The sequence below is a fragment of the Nicotiana tomentosiformis genome, chromosome 3 (assembly GCF_000390325.3).
Source record: "Nicotiana tomentosiformis chromosome 3, ASM39032v3, whole genome shotgun sequence".
NCBI classification, from domain to species: domain Eukaryota; kingdom Viridiplantae; phylum Streptophyta; class Magnoliopsida; order Solanales; family Solanaceae; genus Nicotiana; species Nicotiana tomentosiformis.
The window spans coordinates 95,528,318-95,551,040 of NC_090814.1; the positions used below are offsets into that span (position 1 = coordinate 95,528,318).

Below are 22,723 nucleotides of genomic sequence, written 5' to 3' on the forward strand. Positions count from 1 at the left end.
TCTAGCATGACTTATAGTCAAGTTTCCACAACACATTGAGAGCACATAACTATCAACAAGTTATTCAGCTTTACAGTTTTCATGGGACGGACCAAGTCGCAATGCCCTCGGTGCACGCCCACACGCCCATCACCTAGGATGTGTATCACCTCCAAAATAATCACATGACACAAAATCCGGGGTTTCATACCCTTAGGACCAGATTTAAAGCTGTTACTTACCTCAAAACGTGAAATTCTTTACTCTGCTATGCCTTTGCCTCGCAAATCGGTCTCCGAATGCCTCGAATCTAGTCACAAATAATTCGTTTCAGTCAATAAAATTTTTTAGAATTAATTCCATATGAAAATATAATTTTTCCATAAAAATCCGAATTTTAACTCCAAAAATCGCCCGTGGAGCCCACATCCTGGAACTCGACAAAAGTTACAAAATATGAACCCCCATTCCACCACAAGCCTAACCATACCAAAATTACTAAAATCCGACCCCAACTCGACCCTCAAATCTTCAATTTAAACCAAGAAGGTTTTCAAACTTTTCCAGCTTAATTCACCAATTAAATGATAAAAACAACCGTGGGTTCGGGTAATTTAACCAATATTAAGTTAAGAACACTTATCCCGTCTTTTCCCTTGAAAAACTCCCGAAAACCGACTCTTCCCAAGCTCCAATCCGTCAAAAACTGAAAAATGGGACGAAGTCCCATTTTCAGAACTTAAACTCCGTGCCCAGACATTTGCTCTACGCGATCGCGAACATTCCCACGCGATCGCGAAGAACAATTTTCCATCGCCCAGATTTAACTCTATGCGATCGCGATGCACAACATCACAGACCTACGCGATCGCAGACCTAACCACGCGACCGCGAAACACAAACGCGTGATTTCCATTTCTGCCCCATTTCCTCTACGCGAACGTGACCTTCTTCACTCGTTCGCAAATAACAAACTCACATAGCTACACGATCGTGTCACGCTTCACGCGATCGCGAAGCACAAAGTATCACTGCCTCAAATTAACCCTACGTGATTGCATATATCCCCACGAGATCGTGTAGAACAAAAACCTCCACTGACCAGCTATTCCTACGCGATAACAGACACATTCACGTGATCGCGTAGAAGGAAAACAACATCAGATATCAGAAAATTCCAGCAGCTATTCAAGTCCAAATTTTTGATCCGTTAATAATCCAAAAATCACTCGAGCCCCACAGGACCTCAACCAAATATACCAACAAGTCCTACAACATCATACAAACTTAATCGAACCCTCAAATCACCTCAAACAACGTTAAAACCATGAATTACACCCCAATTCAAGCCTAATGAACTTTGAAATTTCAAGTTTCTAAAAACGACTCCGGAACCTATCAAATCACGTCTGATTGATCTCAAACTTTGCACACAAGTCATAAATGATATAACAGAGGTATTCCAATTTTCAGAATCGGACTTCGACCTCGATATCAAAAAGTCAACCCCCTGGTCAAACTTCCCAAAATTTCAACTTTCGGCATTTCAAGCCTAATTCCACCACAGACCTCCAAATAATTTTTTCGACACGCTCCTAAGTCCAAAATCACCATACGGATCTATTGAAATCATCAAAATTTAAATCCGAGGTCGTTTACACATAAGTCCACATCCTGTCACTTTTGTAACTTAAAATTTTTAATTATAAGACTAAGTAACTCATTTCACTCCGAATTCCTTCCGGACCCAAAGCAACTAACCTGGTAAGACATAAAACAACTATAAAGTATAAATTGAGCAGTAAATGGGGGAACGGGGTTATAATACTCAAAACAACCTGTCGGGTCGTTATATTCTCCCCCTCTTAAACAAACGTTCGTCCTCGAACGGGTTTAGAATAATACCTGGAGTCTCAAATAAGTGTGGATATTTGCTCCGCATCTCCTGCTCAATCTCCCAAGTAGCTTCTCCGACTGGCTAGCCTCTCCACTTCACCTTCACTGATGTTATGCTCTTTGACCTTAGCTTTCGAATCTGCTGGTCTAAAATAGCCATCGACTCCACATCATAAGTCAAATTACCGTCCAGCTACACTGTAATGAAATCCAGAATATGAGAAGGATCCCCGACATATTTTCGGAGCATGGATACATGGAATACTGGATGAACACCTGATAGACTGGGTGGCAAGGCAAGTTCATAAGCCACCTCTCCAATTTTCTTAAGTATCTCAAAAGGCCCAATATACCGAAGGCTCAACTTGCCTTTATTCCCGAACCTCAACACACCCTCCATGGGTGAAATCTTGAGCAGAACCTTCTCCCCAACCATGTGAACAACATCACGAACCTTCCTGTCGGCATAACTCTTCTGTCTAGACTGTGCTGTGCGAAGCCGTTCCTGAATTACTTTGACATTCTCTAAAGCACCCTGAACCAAGTCAGTACCCAATATTCTAACGTCACATGGCTCAAACCAACCTACTGGAGACCGACACCGTATCTTATATAAAGCTTTATACAAATCCATTTGAATGCTTGACTGGTAGCTATTATTGTAAGCAAACTCCGCGAGTGGCACAAATTGATCCCAAGAACCCCCAAAATCAATGACACAAGCACGTAGCATATCCTCCAATATCTGAATAGTGCGCTCGGACTGTCCGTCCGTCTGAGGGTGAAATGTTATAATCAACTGAACCTATGTGCCCAATTCTCGCTGTACTGCTCTCCAAAACTATGATGTAAACTGCGTGCCCCGATCTGAAATGATGGACACTGGCACACCGTGTAGGCGAACAATCTTGCGAATATAAATCCCAGCCAACCGCTCCGAAGAATAATTAGTACCAACTGGAATGAAATGCGTAGGTTTGGTCAACCGATCTACTATCACCCAAACATCATCAAACTTTCTCAAAGTACGTGGAAGCCCAACTACGAAATTTATGGTAATACACTCCCATTTCCACTTCGGAATTTCAAGTCTCTAAAACAATCCTCCCGGCCTCTGATGTTCATACTTTACCTATTGATAATTTAGACACCAAGCTACAAACCCAACTATATCTTTCTTCATCCGCCTCCACCAATAGTGCTGCCTCAAATCCTGATACATCTTCGCGGAACCTGGATGAATAGAGTATCGCGAACTGTGAGCTTCCTGGAGAATCAGCCCATGCAAACCATCTACATTAGGCACACATAGCCTGCCCTGTATCCGTAATACCCCGTCATCTCCAATAGTGACTTCTTTTGGCATCACCGTGCTGAACCGTGTCCTTAAGGACAAGCAGATGTGGATCATTATATTGGCGCTCTCTGATGCGATCATATAAAGAAGACCGAGAAACCACACAGGCCAAAACTCGATTCGGCTCGAAAATATCCAATCTAACAAACTGATTAGCCAAGGCCTGAACAACCAAGGCTAAAGGCCTCTCTGCTACCGGTAAGTATGCTAAGCTGCCCAAGCTCTCCGCCTTACGACTCAAGGCATCGCCCACCACATTGGCCTTTCCGGGATGATAGAGAATGGTGATATCATAATCCTTAAGCAACTCCAACCACCTTCACTACCGCAAATTAAGATCCTTCTGTTTAAACAAATGTTGTAGACTTCGATGATCGGTATATACCTCACGCTAGACACCGTACAAGTAATGCCGCCAAATTTTCAAGGCATGAATAATAGCTACTAACTCAAGATCGTGGACGGGATAATTCTTCTCATGTACCTTTAACTGTCTGGACGCATAGGTAATTACCATACCGTCTTACATAAGCACTGCGCCAAGACCAATACGTGATGCATCACAATACACAGTATAAGACCCTGAACCTGTAGGCAACACCAATACTGGAGCCGTAGTCAAAGCGGTTTTAAGCTTTTGAAAGCTCTCCTTACACTCATCTGGCCACCTGAACGGAGCACCTTTCTGGGTCAATTTAGTCATAGGCGATGCAATAGATGAGAATCCCTCTATGAAACGACGATAATAACCGGTCAAGTCGAGAAAACTCCGAATCTCAGTAACTAAAGATGGCCTAGGCCAATTCAGAACTGCCTCTATTTTCTTCGGATCTACCTTAATTCCTTTACTGGACACTATATGTCCCAAGAATGCCACCGAACTAAGCCAGAACTCACACTTAGAGAATTTAGCATAAAGTCTCTCCTTTATCAATCTTTGTAATACAATACCTAAGTGTTGTGCATGCTCCTTCTGGCTACGTGAGTACACCAGAATATCATTAATAAATACTACGACAAATAAATCAAAATATGGCTGTAATACACTATTCGTCAAATGCATAAATATTGTTGGGCATTGGTTAGCCCGAAAGACATCACAAGAAATTCATAGTGGCCATAACGAGTCCTGAATGCCGTCTTTAGAATATCCGAATCTTGAATTTTCAACTGGTGATACCCAGACCTCAAATCAATTTTGGAGAACACCCTCGCTCCCTGAAGCTAGTCAAATAAGTCATCAATACGGGACAATGGATATTTATTCTTAATTGTAAATTTGTTCAACTGCATATAATCAATTCACATCCACATGGTACCATATTTCTTTTTTCACAAACAGAATCGGTGCACCCCAAGGTGACACACTAGGCCTAATAAACCCCTTTTCAAGGAGTTCCTGAAGTCGCTCTTTCAATTTTTTTAAATTAGCTGGCGCCATAAGATACGGAGGAATAGAAATGGACTGAGTGCCCCGCACCAAGTCAATACCGAAATCAATATCCCTGTCGGGTGGCATACCCGGCAGGTCTATAGGAAATACATCCGGAAAGTCTCGTACGACCGGTACTGAATCAATAATAGGAGTATCTGCATCAACATCTCTCACGAAGGCTAAATATGACAAGCATCCCTTTCCAACCATACGTTGGGCCTTCAAATAAGAAATTATCCTGCTAGGAACAAGATCTAGAGAACCTCTCCATTCAACCTTTGGCAACCCCGGCATAGTCAACGTCACGATTTTTGCGTGACAGTCCAGAATAGCATGACATGTAGACAACCAATCCATACCTAGGATTACATCGAAATCAACCATACCGAGTAATAAGAGATCAACTCTAGTCTCCAGTTCCCCAATAGTTACCACACACGACCGATACACACAATCCACAGTAATAATGTTGCCCACCGGTGTAGATACACAAACAAGTGAAACTAAGGACTCACAGGGTATATCCAGACAATGAGAAAAATACGATGATACATATGAATAAGTGGAACCAGGGTCAAATAATATAGAAGCCTCCATATGGCACATTGAAACAATACCTGTGATCACTGCATCTGAGGCAACAAAATCTGGCCTGGCAGGAAAAGCATAGAATCGAGCATGCCCGCCACCTGATCGCCCCCCCTCTTGGGCAACCCCTAGCTGCCTGACCCCCACCTCGAGCTGGCTGGGCGGGTGGTGGAACTGCTGGTGCTGGTGTTGTCAGTCTAGGACTCTGCTGTGGAGCCCCACTCAATAGCCTAGGACACTCTCTCTTGAAATAACCAAACTCTTCGCACTCGAAATAACCCCTCCTCTGACGGAACTACTGCTCCTGATAACCCGAGGAATTACCTGCAGAAGCCTGAGCGGACAAGGCATGATGAGAACTCTACGCTGGTAGTGTACTGAATGAAGACTGGCCCGAGTGAGCACTATAAGAACCGTGGCTAGCTGATGCACTATGATGAGTTGGATGACCCGTCTGAGCGTGTCTGTAAGAACGACCCCTACCGCGGTAAAACTGACCCTCTGAAGGAACACCGCTATAATCACCTGGACCATAAGGCCTCTCAGCCTCTCTCTCTCTACGTTCCTGGCTACGAACCATCTCTATCTACCGAGCAATATCCACTGCCTCATCAAAGGTAGCACTAGATACTCTCTCCCTAGTCATAAGTAACCGCAGCTGATATGTGAGGCCATCAATGAACCTCCTAATCCTCTCCCTATCAGTGGGAACCAACCAAACTGCATGATGAGCCAACTCAGAAAATCTCATCTCGTACTGTGTCACGGACATATCACCCTGGTGAAGCTGCTCAAACTGTCTGCGCAGCTCCTTTATGCGGGACTGAGGCACGAACTTCTCCAAAAAGACCATGGAGAACTGCTACCAAGTAAGGGGTGATGCGCCAACAGGCCTACGCCTCTCGTATGTCTCCCACCATCTGAGTGCAGCCCCAGAAAACTGAAAAGTAGTGAATGAGACCTCACTGGTCTCCAGAATACCCGCTGTCCGAAGCATTCGTTGACACCTATCCAGAAAACCTTGAGCATCCTCTGAATCAGTACCGCTAAATGGTAGAGGTCGAAGCCTCTCAAATCTCTCAAGTCTCCTCTGCTCATCATCTGCCATAACAGGAACTACCGGGGCCTGAGCAGCTGCAATCAGCGGGGCTGGTAGTGCCCCCGGTATATAAAGTCCCTATACTACCTGGTCTGGAGTACGGGCAACAGGGGTATGAGTACCTCCCCCCGGCCTGAGAAGTGGCAGGTGCGGCCTGAGCCGAAACCACCAGAGCAAGACCAGTGCAAACTGTCAATATCTGGGCCAAAGTCTCCTGAAGGTCTGAAATCCCAACGGGTACAACTCGTGCCTGAGTTGGTCCTGTCGGCTCAGCTATATCTGGAATTTTCTCCTGAGCTGGAGCAACTGGTGGTATTACAGGTGCTACACCTCTACCTCTACCTCAGCCCCGGCCTCTGCCCCGGCCTCTCGCGGCCCTAACTGGTGGCACTGGTGGCTGGCTGTCCGATCCGGTAGTGCATGTTCTCATCATCTGTGAGAGAATAGAATAACAAAAATTTAGTTTCCGGAATCAACAAATTCGCACGACAGAATAAAAGAAAGTGAAATTTTTCCTAAGGGTTCTGCAGCCTCGAGAAGATAAGTACATACGTCTCCATACCGATCCGCAAGATTCTACTAAACCTGCTCATGACTCTTGAGACCTATGTAACCTAGGCTCTGATACCAACTTGTCACGATCCAAAATCCCAACCTGTCGTGATGGCGCCTATCTCGATACTAGGCAAGCCGATAATATCAATAAACCACAATTTCTTTTAAGTTTGAAAATATAATATTTAAATACAATATAAAATCCCATAAATACTAATACGAACACTCCCCAAAACCTGGTGTCACTGAATACTTGAGCATCTAATATGAATACAAGTTCGGAAAATACGGTTTATAATATTCTAAGACCAAATACAGTAAACAAGCAGATAGGGAAAGAGAGACAAGGTCTGCGGAACACGGCAGCTACCTCTGAATCTCCGAAAATTTTAACTGTGCGGGAGAATCAACACCCGCTATGTCTAGAAGCACCTGGATCTGCACACGAAGTGCAGGGTGTAGTATGAGTACAACTAACTCAGCAAGTAACAATAATAAATAAGGAACTGAAGATAGTGACGAGCTACACAGTTATAGTTCATTTTCAGTAATTCCAGCAATGAATAGACATGCTTTCAAATCCAGCAGTTTAAGTCAAATCAATTCTATACAGTTCAAGTTCATGTATTATGGATATAAAATCCTTCAGAAAGATTCACAACAATGATAGATAGCAACTAAGTGCAACAACAAATGAAAAACAAGTACAACCTCTCAGGACAACAATCACTCACTGGGCTCCCAGCCCTCAACACTCGCACTCAATAGGTACCCACGCTCACTGGGGGTGTACAGACTCCGGAGGGACTCCTACAGCCCAAGCGCTATAATCTGCACGGACAACTCACGTGCCATAATATAAATATCTGGATCCGCAGGGCCAACTCACTTGTTGCACGGCCAACTCACGTGCTATAGTATAATATAAGGATCCGCACGGACAACTCACATGCTATGGTATAATATCTCACAATCAGGCCCTCGGCCTCACTCAGTCATAAAGCTCTCCAGTCTCTCCGGCTCTCAACAATCATAAAATCAGCCCAAACAATAATGATATGATACATCAATAATGAACAATAGAGACTGAGATAAAATAATCAAGTAAGCTGTGACTGAGTACAAAACAATAATTTAAGTAGATAATTTAACATGTACACGACCTCTGTGGGTCCCAACAATACCAACATATAGCCTAAACATGGTTTCTAGCATGACTTATAGTCAAGTTTCCGCAACACATTGAGAGCTCATAACTATCAACAAGTTATTCAACTTTACAGTTTCCACGGGACGGACCAAGTCACAATCCCCTCAGTGCATGCCGACACTCCCGTCACCTAGCATGTGCGTCACCTCCAAAATAATCACATGACACAAAATTCTAGGGTTTCCTACCCTCAGGACTAGATTTAAAAGTACTACGTACCTCAAAACGTGAAATTCTTTACTCTTCTATGCCTTTGCCTCGCAAATCGGCCGCCGAATGCCTCGAATCTAGTCACAAATAATTTGTTTCAGTCAATAAAATTTATTAGAATTAATTCCATATGAAAATACAATTTTTCCATAAAAATCCGAATTTTAACTCCAAAAATCGTCCGTGGGGCCCACATCCCGGAACTCGACAAAAGTTACAAAATATGAACCCCCATTCCACCACAAGTCTAACCATACCAAAATTACTAAAATCCGACCCCAACTCGACCCTCAAATCTTCAATTTAAACCAAGAGGGTTTTCAAACTTTTCCAACTTAATTCACCAATTAAATGATAAAAAAACCATGAATTCGGGTAATTTAACCAATATTGAGTTAAGAACACTGACCCCATTATTTTCCTTGAAAAACTCTCGAAAATTGCCTCCTCCCGAGCTCCAGTCCGTCAAAAATCCATTTTCAGAACTTAAACTCTCTGCCCAGACATTTGCTCTACGCGATCGCGAATATTCCCACGCGATCGCAAAGAACAATTTTCCATCGCCCAGATTTAACTCTACGCGATCGCGATGCACAACATCACAGATCTACCCGATCGCGGACCTAACCACGCGATCGCGAAACACAAACGCATGATTTCCATTTCTGCCTCATTTCTTCTACGCGAACACGATCTTCTTCACGCGTTTGCGTATAACAAAATCACATAGCTACGCGATCGCGTCCCGCTTCACGCGATCGCGTCCCGCTTTACGCGATCGCGAAGCACAAAGTATCACTGCCTCAAATTAACCCTACGCAATCACAGATATCTCCACGCGATCGCGTAGAACAAAAATCTCCACTGACCAGCTAAGCCTACGCGATTGCAGACATATTCACGCGATCGCGTTGAAGGAAAACAACATCATATATCAGAAAATTCCAGCAGTTGTTCAAGTCCAAATTTTTGATCCGTTAACCATCCAAAATTCACCCGAACCCCTCGGGACCTCAACCAAATATACCAACAAGTCCTACAACATCATACGAACTTAGTCGAACCCTCAAATTACCTCAAACAACGCTAAAACCATGAATTAGACCCCAATTCAAGCCTACTGAACTTTGAAATTTCAAGTTTCTACAAACGACTCCGGAACCTATCAAATCACGTCCTATTGATCTCAAATTTTGCACACAAGTCATAAATGACATAACGGAGGTATTCTAATTCTCAGAATCGTATTTCGACCCAGATATCAAAAAGTCAACCCCCTGGTCAAACTTCCCAAAATTTTAACTTTCGGCATTTCATGCCTAATTTCACCACGGACCTCTAAATAATTTTTCGTACACGCTCCTAAGTTCAAAATCACCATACGAAGCTATTAAAATTATCAAGATTCAAATTCGAGGTCGTTTACACATAAGTCCACATCGAGTCACTTTTCTAACATAAAATTTTCAATTATGAGACTAAGTGTCTCATTTCACTTCGAATTCCTTCCGGACCCGAACCAACTAACCCGGTAAGTCATAAAATAACTATAAAGCATAAATTGAGCAGCAAATTAGGGAATATAGTTATAATACTCAGAACGACCGATCGGGTCGTTACAAGATATATTCTATCCAACTAGAGTTGTCCTATTAATTATTACTCCTACCAAAAGAAAGTGAAAATCATAGGATATATTTCTTTGGAAATGGGTTCCCTTCTGATTTTGTATTTTGAATAGCAACTTCAACAAGTTCTTAATTGGATAATAATTAAATAGACTTGATGGACAGGAAATAGAGTCTGATTCCCTTTTAAGGATTTCAATTAGAATTTTGGTTTTATCCTGAATCCTGAAAAAAAGAACTTGTAAAGAGTTGTCCCCAAATATTAACCTAATCTTCCTGTTAATTATAGAGGAATTCTTACTAAATTTCAACGTAAAACTGAAGGGTTAAAAAGAAGAAGAAGAAAAATGATTAGAAGAAATAACACAAAATTGTAAGTACTATTAAGACATGGTTACGTGATCAACCAGATGAAAGAGTTGTCTACTGACTTGATCACTAAATTGCTACAAGGGTGGAAGATCCGGAGAGAAAAGGGGAAAGAGGAGAGAAAAAAGGAAAAAGATATAACTAAATCCCTTGATTGAAGACACTAATAATGGATTGGGAGATTTTTAAGGTGGAATATATATATTTTGTAAACAAAACTTGTTTAGGTCGGGTAATTAACTAAACGTGTACATTTTTGATATTAAAGTTTTAAATAGTATATAGGAAGGTAAAAATTCATTTTTCAAATGCTACTAAAACCAACATAATCTCTTCACCTCTCTATTTAAATTATTATCTAACTAGTCTTAACGTATGTGTGTTGTGCGTGTATCTTGCTTCGATGAGTATTTTTTTAAAATAAAATAAATATACTATATTAAAAATTATATTTGAGTTATTAAATAAGAGTTTAAGCACCTGAAATTGTTGAATAAAATAATTGAGTATAGTAAAAAATTTAAGTAAAATAATTTATTCGTATCAAGAATTTTGTTAATAGCAATAAAAACTCAAAAAGTTATTTACATAATTCAAAATGAACGGGAATAAAAGCTTTTAAAGAATATATTTCAGGCATGTAATAATAAAAATATATTTTAAAATAGAGCTATTTTTATAGTATACAATATATATGCTTGAAACTTTGCTTAATTATGTTGTTCCAATTTTATATACGACTAAAAACTATTTTTTTTATTTCACTTTATAAGAAAATTTATTTTTATAGGTAAGTCCAAAAATAGAGTGAAAAAATTATAGAATTAAAAAGTATTAAAAGGGATAAAAATTAATAATTTACAGAGTAAAATAGGTATTTGACCACCAAAAGTTTGAGAAATCTAATTGAGTGGCCTTCTGAGTACTATAGAAATAGTTAAGTGACTTTTCTATTACAAACAAAAAAAAATATAATTTCACTAAGTAATTTTGAATAATTTAATCACCATTTGATTTAATGGATTCCATTACTAGTCGTATTGTCCATTTTACCTAATCGCATGGACACATCGTTATACAAAATAAAAAGTTCTAAAGGTTCTCTTTTTCTACATGCGTTAGAATCCCTAACAAGATAACAAGACTCCTAAAAAGCATAGACTTAAAGTAAATGCATTAATGTGAATTAAATATATTCTCAACTAATTATCATCGCCATTATAAATCTTTTACTTTCATTATTCTTATCTTTCGCTAAAATTGTATTAATTCCAAGAACTTGTAGGTATTTCAAAATAACTTCTTTTCATGTGATTTTAGGTCTACCTCATCATATTTAATACTTTCATTCACCATGCTTTCACATAACCAATCGATGCATCTATAGGTCGACGCATGACATGACCAAACCATCTTAGGTGATATTCTTCCATTTTATTTTTAATGTGTGCTAGTTGCACTTTATGGCGAATGTATGATCATTTTTAATCTTATATTAGTATCTGCATGTCTATGATACTCATCTTGTGGATATGTTGGACTTCAAAGACATTAGCATTCACTCTCATACATTTCTTATAAGTTATTACTGTTCTATAGATCTGAAATTTTATTTTGGCAGGCATTTACACTAGCCGTCAATCTACCGCAACCATCTTTCTTTATCATGGCAGGGACGAATTTACGGTCCAAAATATGGGATACATGAACTCATGATTTCTCTGTCAAACTAAGTAGTTTATATACATATTTTCTAGAATTTATCTAATATTATCCATCGACCCTCATGCTTCAGAAATAGTGCACTTAGTTAAATGCTACGTTATTTATTTAAAGGAATATGAATCAATTCCTACTTAATAATTTTTTATATACCTTTCTTTAGGTGTACCCATATTCCAGAAATTTTAGATCCGTGACTGATCATGACTTAGGACCAATGTGAGTAAGTACTCCCCTGAGAGTTCTAAAAAATCAAAATAGTTAATTTTAACTTTGAAGTGAGAAAACTACAATGCTTGCTTGATACTTTCAGTATATAAATTGAATTGGTAATTTTAAACTCGAATTTTTAATAGAAAAGTACTCATATAAATTGGACAAGGAAAATGTCTTTCTGGCAGTAAGTGATTGGAGTTGCACCCTACTGCATACAACATTACACAGGCACCCAATTTACGTATCACTGCAGCGTTTCCACAACCAAACAATTGAACGTGGAAAACAAGAAACCACAACTACCACAAAATCTTGAATATGCAAAACTGAAACAACAGAGACATTGGAAGCACCGTCCTTAGCTTTGTCCTCTCTCCTTAGTCAGCAAATAACGGACAGTACCTATTCCCTATGAGATTTCCATTCTTATCGCACCCAGCTGGTAACCAGTCAACAATGTGCTGATGCGTATGTTTTTCTTATCCAAAAACAAATACTCCATCAAATACTCCCCCATTCTCGCATTTTATCCATTAATATTCTCCTTTTCTTCCTCAAGGGAAATTGCTGCGGTGCTGTATTTTCTTCAGACCGGAACAAATTCCCATATCAAATCAAGAATACCCGTAATTTCCAGAATACAATTCTCCACCTTTCACGTCTTTTTCAATCTTATTACAAAAATCTTAGCCTCAGCTTTTCTCTTCCTGATTCATATCTCCCTTGCCGTTTTTTTCCTTGACCTTTCTGGGTCCTGTACATAATCAATTCATCGATTGTATTTCATTATATTAAGCTATAGGTATGGTGTTAGTTGAGGCATTTACGGAAATACTTGAAAGACCAACGATAGGGGCAGTATTTGTAGAGATTATGATGTTTCTTGGTCCAGTTTGGATTGCCTTTCTTTTGGGTATTACGGTTGGTTGGATTTGGAAACCCAAATGGGCTAGCTGGAAAAATTGTAAATTTGATTTTTCAGCACCTTCTTCCCCCACTGTTTTGGTTCCTTCACCGCCTAAAAACTTGGAATTAACTGAAACAAAGAGCTTTCATTCCTCTAAGGCTCATACCCCTAGCTTTGGTTCTTGTATGGATGCTCCCTCAGAAATCGAACAATTTGACATCGGGTAAGTTCTATTGTTAATTTCAAGGGAAAAAGTTTTATGTTTTCTTAAGTAGATTGAATGGGGTAACTCATTCGTGTTTTGCCTTTCTTGTTATAGTCCATCGCAGCTGAATACTTTACCAATAACAGATGAAGATTTGGAATATTTATGGCATCTTGTTGAGAGGAAAGACGGAGGCCCGCCGTGGAAACACATGATGGATCGTTCTACTCCTACTATGAGCTATCAAGCGTGGCAGCGAGATCCTCAGGTAGTAAAGGCTTCATTTATTATTTTTGATAAAAATAAATAAAATTAACGTGGTCGGAAGGATTCGAAACCTGCGCGGGCAGAGCCCACATGATTTCTAGTCATGTCCGATAACCACTCCGGCACAACCACTTTGCTGTAGACTAATACTTCATTATATTACTGTCTCTTTTGCTTGACTTGTTTATTGATTTTTCTATATTGTTTTTGCTAGAGTGGTCCTCCTCAATATTGCAGCAGAACTGTGTATGAGGACGCAACACCTGAACTATTGAGGGATTTTTTCTGGGATGATGAGTTTCGGCTCAAGTGGGATGACATGCTTGTACATGCTGAAACTATAGAAGAATGCCCCACAACTGGAACAATGATAGTGCATTGGGTTCGAAAGGTAAGAAGACACAATGTATGTACGCTTTTGCTGCACAGTCAGTATTTTGTTTAGCTAGTAGTTAATACATCAAATGCTTTTTGTGCAGTTCCCATTTTTCTGCAGTGACAGAGAATATATATTTGGTCGTCGAATATGGGAGTCCGGAAGGTCATATTATTGTGTAACAAAGGTACAGGACTTTTGATTATTTCCCCCTTCTTTTATTTTTTATTTTGTATAATATTGGATTGAGATGAGCAGGTGTTGTTGTTGTTGAGTCAACCCTTCATTTCTCCGAGTTGTCAGGAAACTTACTAAGTTTAAGGTGGTGTCATGTTATGCTCACGGCAACTGCCTCTTCCCGTAATTGTAATCCAAGTCATAAAAGATTATAGAAACAGCTAGCGTGCTGTTTACTTGAGTTTCTTCTATTAATGAAGCGTGCCTCTAGGACCTATGAAATGTATGAATATGTTAGTTAGAACTGTTGTCTGATATCATTAGGTGCAGAGTCCACTATGCAACTTTGAGTCGGTCAGAAACCTCAGAGGAGGTAGCTGTACAGTGGATATTATCTCTTGCTGAAACTTCCTATTTCTCTAGGCACTGCAACTGTCCGGTTATCTAGTTGTAAGATCATACCTATTGTGTCATTGAGACTCAAGGCGATTATTAACAAAATAGTTCTGTGAAGAGTGTAGTTGTCAGCAGTTAACTTGCCGGGATTTTCTAACTTCCACGAGATCCTTCTTTGGACTTTGATTTGAGAAATGGTGGATGGGGCAGAGCAGGAGAGACCTGAAATATCAAAGATATTTTCCTTCTATGTTAGTGTTTAGAACTTCTTGAAAGACCTTTGACATTCCTACGTTATGGTGGCCTCAACTCTCTCTGCCAAAGTGCCACAAAACATGTTTCATCCTTCCCCTCGACGCCACCTCACCCCGCAAAAACTATAGAGAGAATGAATGAATTGTCACAAGCTTTGTATAGTGATCCTCTTACATTTAACGCTGTGCTGAATTTTCTATACTTGGAGGTCCCCATCTAATTATGATTTTTCTTCTGTTGTTAACCAGGGAGTTCCATGTCCTACTGTTCCCAGGAAGGATAAACCAAGACGTGTTGACCTGTATTATTCAAGTTGGTACATTCAAGCAGGTATGACCGTCTTATTTTCCTATTTCCACTTCCTTCTTTTCCAGTATGGGAGAATAACGTTTCATGCTTTTGCTTTCCCAATTACCCTGCATATATGAATACAAAACATGCAACTTCTAATTGGACTGGTAAATTGGCTGACACCATATTGTTCAGTTTGTAAACAATGCAGTGATATTACATGTGTTTCCTGCAATTTCTTTTCAACTTCTTTGCAAGTATCGCTAACTAGAGTTGACCTGTTAAAGGTCATGATCCTCTGATCTCATTTGTCATTTTACGACTCTGAAATCCATTGTGGTGCATGAAACAGTGGAATCAAGGAGAGGAAATGGCCAGCTGACTGCATGCGAGGTGCTTCTCTTCCATTACGAAGATATGGGCATCCCATGGGAAATCGCGAAATTTGGGGTAAGGCAGGGTATGTGGGGACTTGTAAGGAAGATTGAGCGTGGACTCCGGTCCTACCAGAAATCAAGAGCATCCAACATGAAAATCTCTCGCTGTGCTTTTATGGCCCAAGTTAATACGAAAATTGATCCAGAATACTTGAAGTCGATGGAAGGTGATGTGGAAGAATCGTCAGGGACTGAAGTACAGGTTTCACCTGCAAAATCCGAGGGCATAAACATACCAAAGCTACTTATCATTGGTGGCGCATTGGTTGTTGCTTGTACCCTTGACCGAGGAATCATACCCAAGGCACTTTTGCTTAATGCAGTGAAAAGGTTTGGAAATATAGGAAGAAGAGCAAGTCCAAGGACATGACTGATAATCTCATTTATACCATGTTTCTGTTGTACATAACCTATTTCTTTTCCTTTTAGCATAGTGTTAGTGATCGATACAATTAAGCAATGATTGTTACATGTAATACAAGCAGAGTGTTATTGAACAATATAAGCGCGGCATACAGATGTTATCATCTGTTTTGTTCTAGGCCTTATTCTTAACCACTACAAAGATTGCCAAGAAGATCTTTTACCATATGAATGTACTGTTCATGCTATACGGTAGGAAATAGCCTTCCTGCATTTCCATAAGCCACCAGACAATAGGAATAAAAGCCAAAGGTAAGGAATATTAGTTGCCCTGACAGACAAGAAAAGTAAGGAATTTAGTGCCCAAAGCAAACCAAGTGATACATGATAATCACATCGTAATTTCAACTCCAAGAAGAGTATAAAATAAATACTAGTGGAATTACATAAACGTGCACTAGACGAATACTACAGCATATTCTCTTTTGTGGCTTTTAATTTTTTGTTTACTTTGTATCTTTTTCTAGTAAAGTTGGTGTAACTGTTAAATTTCTTCACTTGTTTGAAGTGTGAGAGTTCAAAGTTCGGATTCTGCTAAGTCGAAAGGATAGATAATATAATAAAAAGTGAGCAGGACTGAGTATCTTTCAAATAATCAAATGTTTAATGACCCTATCCCATTAAGATTACAGCAAGTAAATCCAAATATTTTCAGAAGTTGATGATATTACAGATGCAAATTGCGTAACTAACACATTAGATTTACTGTGTGCTTAGATCTGGTTGCGTTTAGATAAGTTTGTCCGCTTTTGTATTAGCTCCCTTTTTACTCAGCTTGTTTGGATGGTTGTTATGTATCATTTCATAATGTATCGTATTTTATTGTATTATATTATATCGTATTGTTCTGATGTATATAATATTTGGATAGATTGTATTGTTTGTCATCGTTTCATGATGTCATACATCAACAATGTGAAGAATAAACTTACAATATTATTTTAAAAAATAAGGTGCAAGGTAAAATTATTATATAAAAAGATAAGATAAAGGATTAAATATGATTATTTAATAATAAGGAAGGCCAAGATGAGAGAAAAAAACTAAGGAAACGACGCGACCACATCAAACTGGTCGTTCCATAAAGTGACACTTTTTGTCCTTACTTAACGACGTATTTAACGATACGATACAATAATAGTAACAACCAAAATAAATATTTTATTTAAAGTAACAATATAAGGTAACAACCATCCACACAAGTTACAGGGTCCTTGTTAGAAACGGATCAAAGTTATATGGAAATTTTGAACAAATTTTATTTGTAGCCGGCCGGTGGAAACAATTATCATTCGCTAGCCATGAATTAAGCCATACAATTTATAGCCCCAAATAAATTATAATGGCTAGCCTAAATTGGTCTTCTAGCACTTGCATACTTCAAAAATAACACCTGCTCATTTATGTAGCTTGAATTCTATCTTCTTTGTACTACTATATCCCATTTATTTTGTCTTTTATTTGAGTTGTTCTTTTATTTTTTGTTCCAAGCTACAAGGATAACATGTTCCATATCTTTTCCTTTTATTTGAAAGTATATATACTCGTAGAAAACATGTGACTTGGCCATAATTAATTTTTGTTCTAACTTCATCATGTTTGATTTTTGATTATGTACCGCGCTAAAGCTAATAAGAAGCAAGTTTAAGAGCAGAAAATATTATGTGTTCTTCACTTTGAATGAAGGCTTTATATACGGAAAGTACTTGTAATTAATTGATTTTCGTTGATGCTACCCACGAAGTTTCTGTCTTTTTCGAGTTGATGGCCAAGGACTCAAAGCATAATGTATTGTAGACTAGAATAACAAGGGAAAATGCTTTATACTCTCTGCGTTTTATTTAAACTATTTTAACACGAAGTTTAATAAAGAAAGAAGTATATTCAAAACTTGTTGTATTAAATATGTCATGAGTTTTTTTTTTGGATAATAGCGTTCGCGATACATTAATGATACATTAAGGATACATAGAACAGTCTATACACTTAACAGGCTATACACTTTGGATACACAAAAGCGCTCGAGATACATTAATGATACATTATGGATACATTGCAAGATGCACGATATACTCTATATACAAATTTTATGCAATGTATAAACTAAATAGACTGTCACTATACAAAACATATATTAAATAGACCGTCAATGTATAAAATATATACAAAATAAACTGTCACTATACAAAATATATATACTAAATAGACATTTCAGGTTATTAGATGTAATATGTTTGAGCCGGAGGGATATTTCGTGTCAATGGAGAAAAATATGTGCTATTAAAATTTTGAAGGGGTACGTAGGGTCATTTTCTCGAAAATTTTCATCTTTTTCCTTGAAGAATTGTTAGTTATGTTAAATACTCCACGTAACAAAAAACTCTTATTCTGATCCTTGGAAAGTTTAGCAGAAAAAGATCCAAACGCAAAAGTAATTTGCTACTTACGATTGAGCTTCTCTACTCAAAAATCAATAGGCTATCGTTAGTTTGTATAACGCCAACAAAAAGATAATTGAGCAGATGAAGGATTGAAGCGTATTTCGAGATCCAAATGATAATCACAAGAGTCGAACGACTCCAGAGAAAGAAAAAGAATTTCCCCATTTTGTAAGTAACTTTTGCGTACTAGACAAACCGCATCCCCATGAAATTTAATTTATTTTAAATATTTGATACTTCAGGAAAACAAAAAGTTTTTTGTTACTTTCTTTTTAGCTAGTACTGTTCCAATTAGTGAAGTATTGATTAAATGATTTTATTGAATAAAGGATAATTAAGATAAATACTTCCATGATTAATGCTATTAAACATTATTTTAAGAGGTGTAACATTATAAATATGAGAATACGATGCATTACATTGCTTATTTGTTCTCTTGTAATTGAACAAACTTTTTCCAAACAGATGTTTTACTTAATAAATATAACTGTCAATACATCCGCGAACTTATTATTATATACTGGTATTATTTCTTGGATCATAGAGAAAAACATAATTTCTTGAATTGTTCAGATTTTAATAAAGAATTCTTTACGAAGACAAATAATTTGTGGCACATAACATATTTAATTAACGTCCAGTTTACAAAATTTTCCCAAATAATCTATTACCTTTATGTTCTAAGTTTAAGCGAAATCCAATTAAAAGAAAGTGCCAGCTTTTACCAAATCATAAACGTCAATATTAGTTGCCATGATTAATTAGTTTGAATTGCACTAAAATTTCCTGCACTTTTCTAACAGTCTTAATTTTATATTTCAATACTAGTTCTGAATTCATTAGTCGTTGAAGTGGTTCTTTAACTGTATTTGATCGGGAAAAAGATAAACAGACGTTAAAAATATGAAATAAAGTAGTTCAAACAAGTAAATCAAATTAAAGAATATCAGATTTAACAAATTGTATCAACCTTCGGAATTTACGGTTACATGAATAACATGGCCAGGTTAATTACAGCGAGACAAGAATAAAGAATTTCACTTTCGGAATTTATGCAAAAAATCAATAGGGAAGGATTGTTTCGAAACAGTGAACGCCGTCCAATTCCAGCGCAAACCTCGGCCTCTTTTGTTGCTGTGGTCGCGAAGATGACGGCGTCGCCGCCTCTCCGGCCTTCTTCAGTCCACCGGTTGAAGAGGTTGACGGCGGAGAAGCCTCGTTCTTGCGATCGGATACAAGAGGCGAAACCCCTTGTTCTTGTTGTTTCCTCTCAGTATTGGGTGCCCAAGAGCGGTTCACCTTAAGGCCAAATATCTCAGCAGAGAGAACGTCAAAAGAACTGAATATTGACATCATTATTTTTTTCTTCTAATTCAGGAAAAAAAATAACACAAGAAATTAAAGTACTTATTGCTTTGCTGATTGGTTTATCGTAAGAAGTGCAAGCGATGCTAAAACTTGTTTACGAAGAAAAGAAATTGGAGAAGGAGGTGTATTTATAAGGGGGAGGAGGTTAAAAATTGGAATCCCTTTCCCAAGTAAAATTGGAAACATCTGGAATCAAGTGAATTGAGGAGAAGGAAGTTTCCATTATTGTTCCCAAATATAATTCGTTGAATTGGTTCGCAAGTCTTGGACTTAGAAGGCTGGCGGATCGGTGAAGGAACTTCGAAACTAGCACTCTCCTATCAACACGTGTTACTAGATTTCTATTATTGCAAACATGATATCTATAATTTTAAGGAAAAAGGATTTTTTTTTAAAAGTAAATTTTTTAAATATGTGCAAGTTGTAAGTTGTAACTATAAAATGAATTTATTAAGAGTACAATAAGAAGTTTAAAATTATTTATTTTTCAAATATAAAGACATAGTAAATTTTTTCTTTTCTATTTTGGACCTTAAAAGATTATTAACTGAAGGTTAATTTATTAAGGAAATACTATATAATGCTAAAACGTGTCTTGTTTTTTTCGCGTGTTAGCTGCTATTTGTCCATCCATTATTTATTTATTTCGTGTGGATCGGTTTGGACCAACTCCATATTGGTGGTGGGACTTACTTTCGTAACGAAATCAAAGGATTGCTGACCTGGTCAATGAGTTAAAAAGTTGACCATTATTCAAATTGTATATGGGGTCTCGTAGTCAACAAAACTTCCAACGATCAAACAGGAATTAATATTGACTTTGGCATAGGCCATAGGAGGTTAGAATCGGATACTTTGCTAACAAGTCCAATATATATGGATTTAATAAATAAGTCATAATGCATTGAGCTAGCCAATTTAGTTGGACTATATACGATGAGCCCATTTCAATGAGCCTCGTATGTCATCTTCCTAGAAGCCTAGTTTGGTGCCACGTGTCAAATGACATGGCATGCCAAGTCAAACGGAAGAGACAATAGGATCGTGCCACGTGTCAAAGTGACAAGGCATGCCAAGTCCAATTAAAAGGCCAATAAAATCACGTCTTCTAGCCAATCAAATGCGGCCTTGTCACTCTTCAATCTAATTGGTCAGAAAGAGTTTGTTCTTATCACAATTCTTCCCTCCCACAACTATAAATAGAGGTCATCATAACTCAGAAAGGACCAGAAGTTATAACAAGAAGCAAGAGAGAGCTCGTGGATCACACACTATAGATTTCTCTAAAAGCTACAAGCAAGCAAGTGTTCTAAGAATTAAAAGATCGAGATGAAGATTCAAGAACAAGCTGCAAGTCCTTGGATTAAAAATATGTCAAGATCAAGCTTCAAGACTTGGATTAAAATAAAATAAAATTCAAGATTAAGTCCGAAGGCTCTTGTATTTACTGTTGGAAAGAAGAATCAGGTAACACTTATATTGTTAAAAATAAAATACTACGATTGTTGCAATAATTTTCGGTCTCGATTATTTTCTTGATGCATACATTGTGCCCCAATCGTTGTTCGAATGAAGTACGATGGAATGTAATTCATTCAATCAACACTTGAAAATCGAGCTGAGATACCATTCTTCTGTTAAACTTTGGATCCCATTTGATTTAAAGGGGGCAAGTCGCTATGGTAAATTGGTGTATTCAATGAAATGGTTATAGTAGTTTAGGCGGCTATAAAGTATTTGCATTGAAGTCTGGGGATTCGCTATGACTTCATGTTCGCATAACCTTAAAGTTTGTTGGTCTTCATATCCGCTCTTTGCCTTAAAAAAAAAAAAAGAGGAAGAGAAGAGAGGTGTCAAAAGGGAACACAAGTATAAGAAGGAAGATTGCTAGGCACAATGTTTCAAATTCAGTGAGACTTGAACCCAAGATATTTGGTGAGAATGGAGATCTTGAATTTCGATTGATAGAAAGCAAAATATCTTGTGATCTCGAGGCTTCCATACCAAAACACAAAAGTTTTGGCGAAGTCATACCAATTTGGAACTGTCAGTATATCAAAATCTGATATTGATTTTGAAATACTATCTAAAACTATTTTTAAGGTAATAAATCCTACGTTTTAGAAATATTTTAGATTTTTAAGTCTTGTTTCCAAGAAATCAAACGGTTTGTTATTTCGACGTTCCTACCTCAAGATATAAAAATTTTGGTGAAGTCGCACAAGTGTAAAATCGTCAGCGTGTCGGAATTTTATATTAACTTCGAAATATTATCTGAAACTATCCTTAAGGTATTAAATTTTATATTTTGGATATGGTTTAGATTTTGAAGTTTTGTTTCCAAAATATTAAACGGTTCATGATTTTGATGTTCCTACACTAAGGTACAAATTCTTTGGTGAAGATGCACAAATGTGAAACGGTCAACATGTTGGAATCTAAAGTTAATTTCAAAATATCATCTAAGACGATTATGAAGGTGTTTGTTTTCAAATTTTGGATATGTCTTAGATTTTGAAGTTTAGTTTCCAAAAAATCAAGCAGTTTGTGATTTCGACATTTCTACATCAAGATATAATTTTTTGGTAAAGATGCACAAATGTGAAACTATCAGTATATCAGAATTTGAAGTTGATTTCAAAATATTATCTGGGATAATTCTAAAGGTTTTTTATTGAGAATTTTGGATATATTCTAGATTTTGATGTCTAGTTTTCAATAAATCAAACGGTTCTTAATTTTGACATTTTTACACCAAGATATAAATTGTTTTGATGAAGTTGCGTAAATCTAAAATTGCCAACGTGTCGGAATTGGAAGTTGATTTCAAAATATTATCTGAGACGATTCTGAAGGTGTTTGATTGGAAATTTTGGATATGTTCTAGATTTTGAAGTCTAATTTTTTAAAAATTAA

At 37.7% G+C, this 22,723-nt stretch overlaps 1 protein-coding gene and 1 non-coding gene across 3 annotated transcripts; one reads left to right on the forward strand and one right to left on the reverse strand.

Moving 5' to 3' along the window:
* The first annotated feature begins 12,595 nt into the window (after positions 1-12,595).
* Positions 12,596-16,116, forward strand: LOC104099338 (uncharacterized). Of its 2 annotated transcripts, none has more exons than XM_009606294.4 (6): positions 12,596-13,394; positions 13,491-13,644; positions 13,858-14,034; positions 14,123-14,206; positions 15,096-15,177; positions 15,491-16,116. In XM_009606294.4, exons 1-6 carry the CDS (start codon positions 13,069-13,071, stop codon positions 15,943-15,945), a joined length of 1,278 nt encoding a protein of 425 aa, XP_009604589.1. In that variant the 5' UTR covers positions 12,596-13,068; the 3' UTR covers positions 15,946-16,116. The 2 variants fall into 2 exon arrangements, with proteins under 2 accessions (XP_009604589.1, XP_009604590.1); XM_009606295.4 differs by having other exon boundaries at positions 12,598-13,394; positions 13,523-13,644.
* TRNAS-AGA (transfer RNA serine (anticodon AGA)) lies at positions 13,693-13,775 on the reverse strand. The gene has a single exon. It is a non-coding gene; the product is annotated as a tRNA-Ser (tRNA).
* Positions 16,117-22,723: the final 6,607 nt, after the last annotated feature.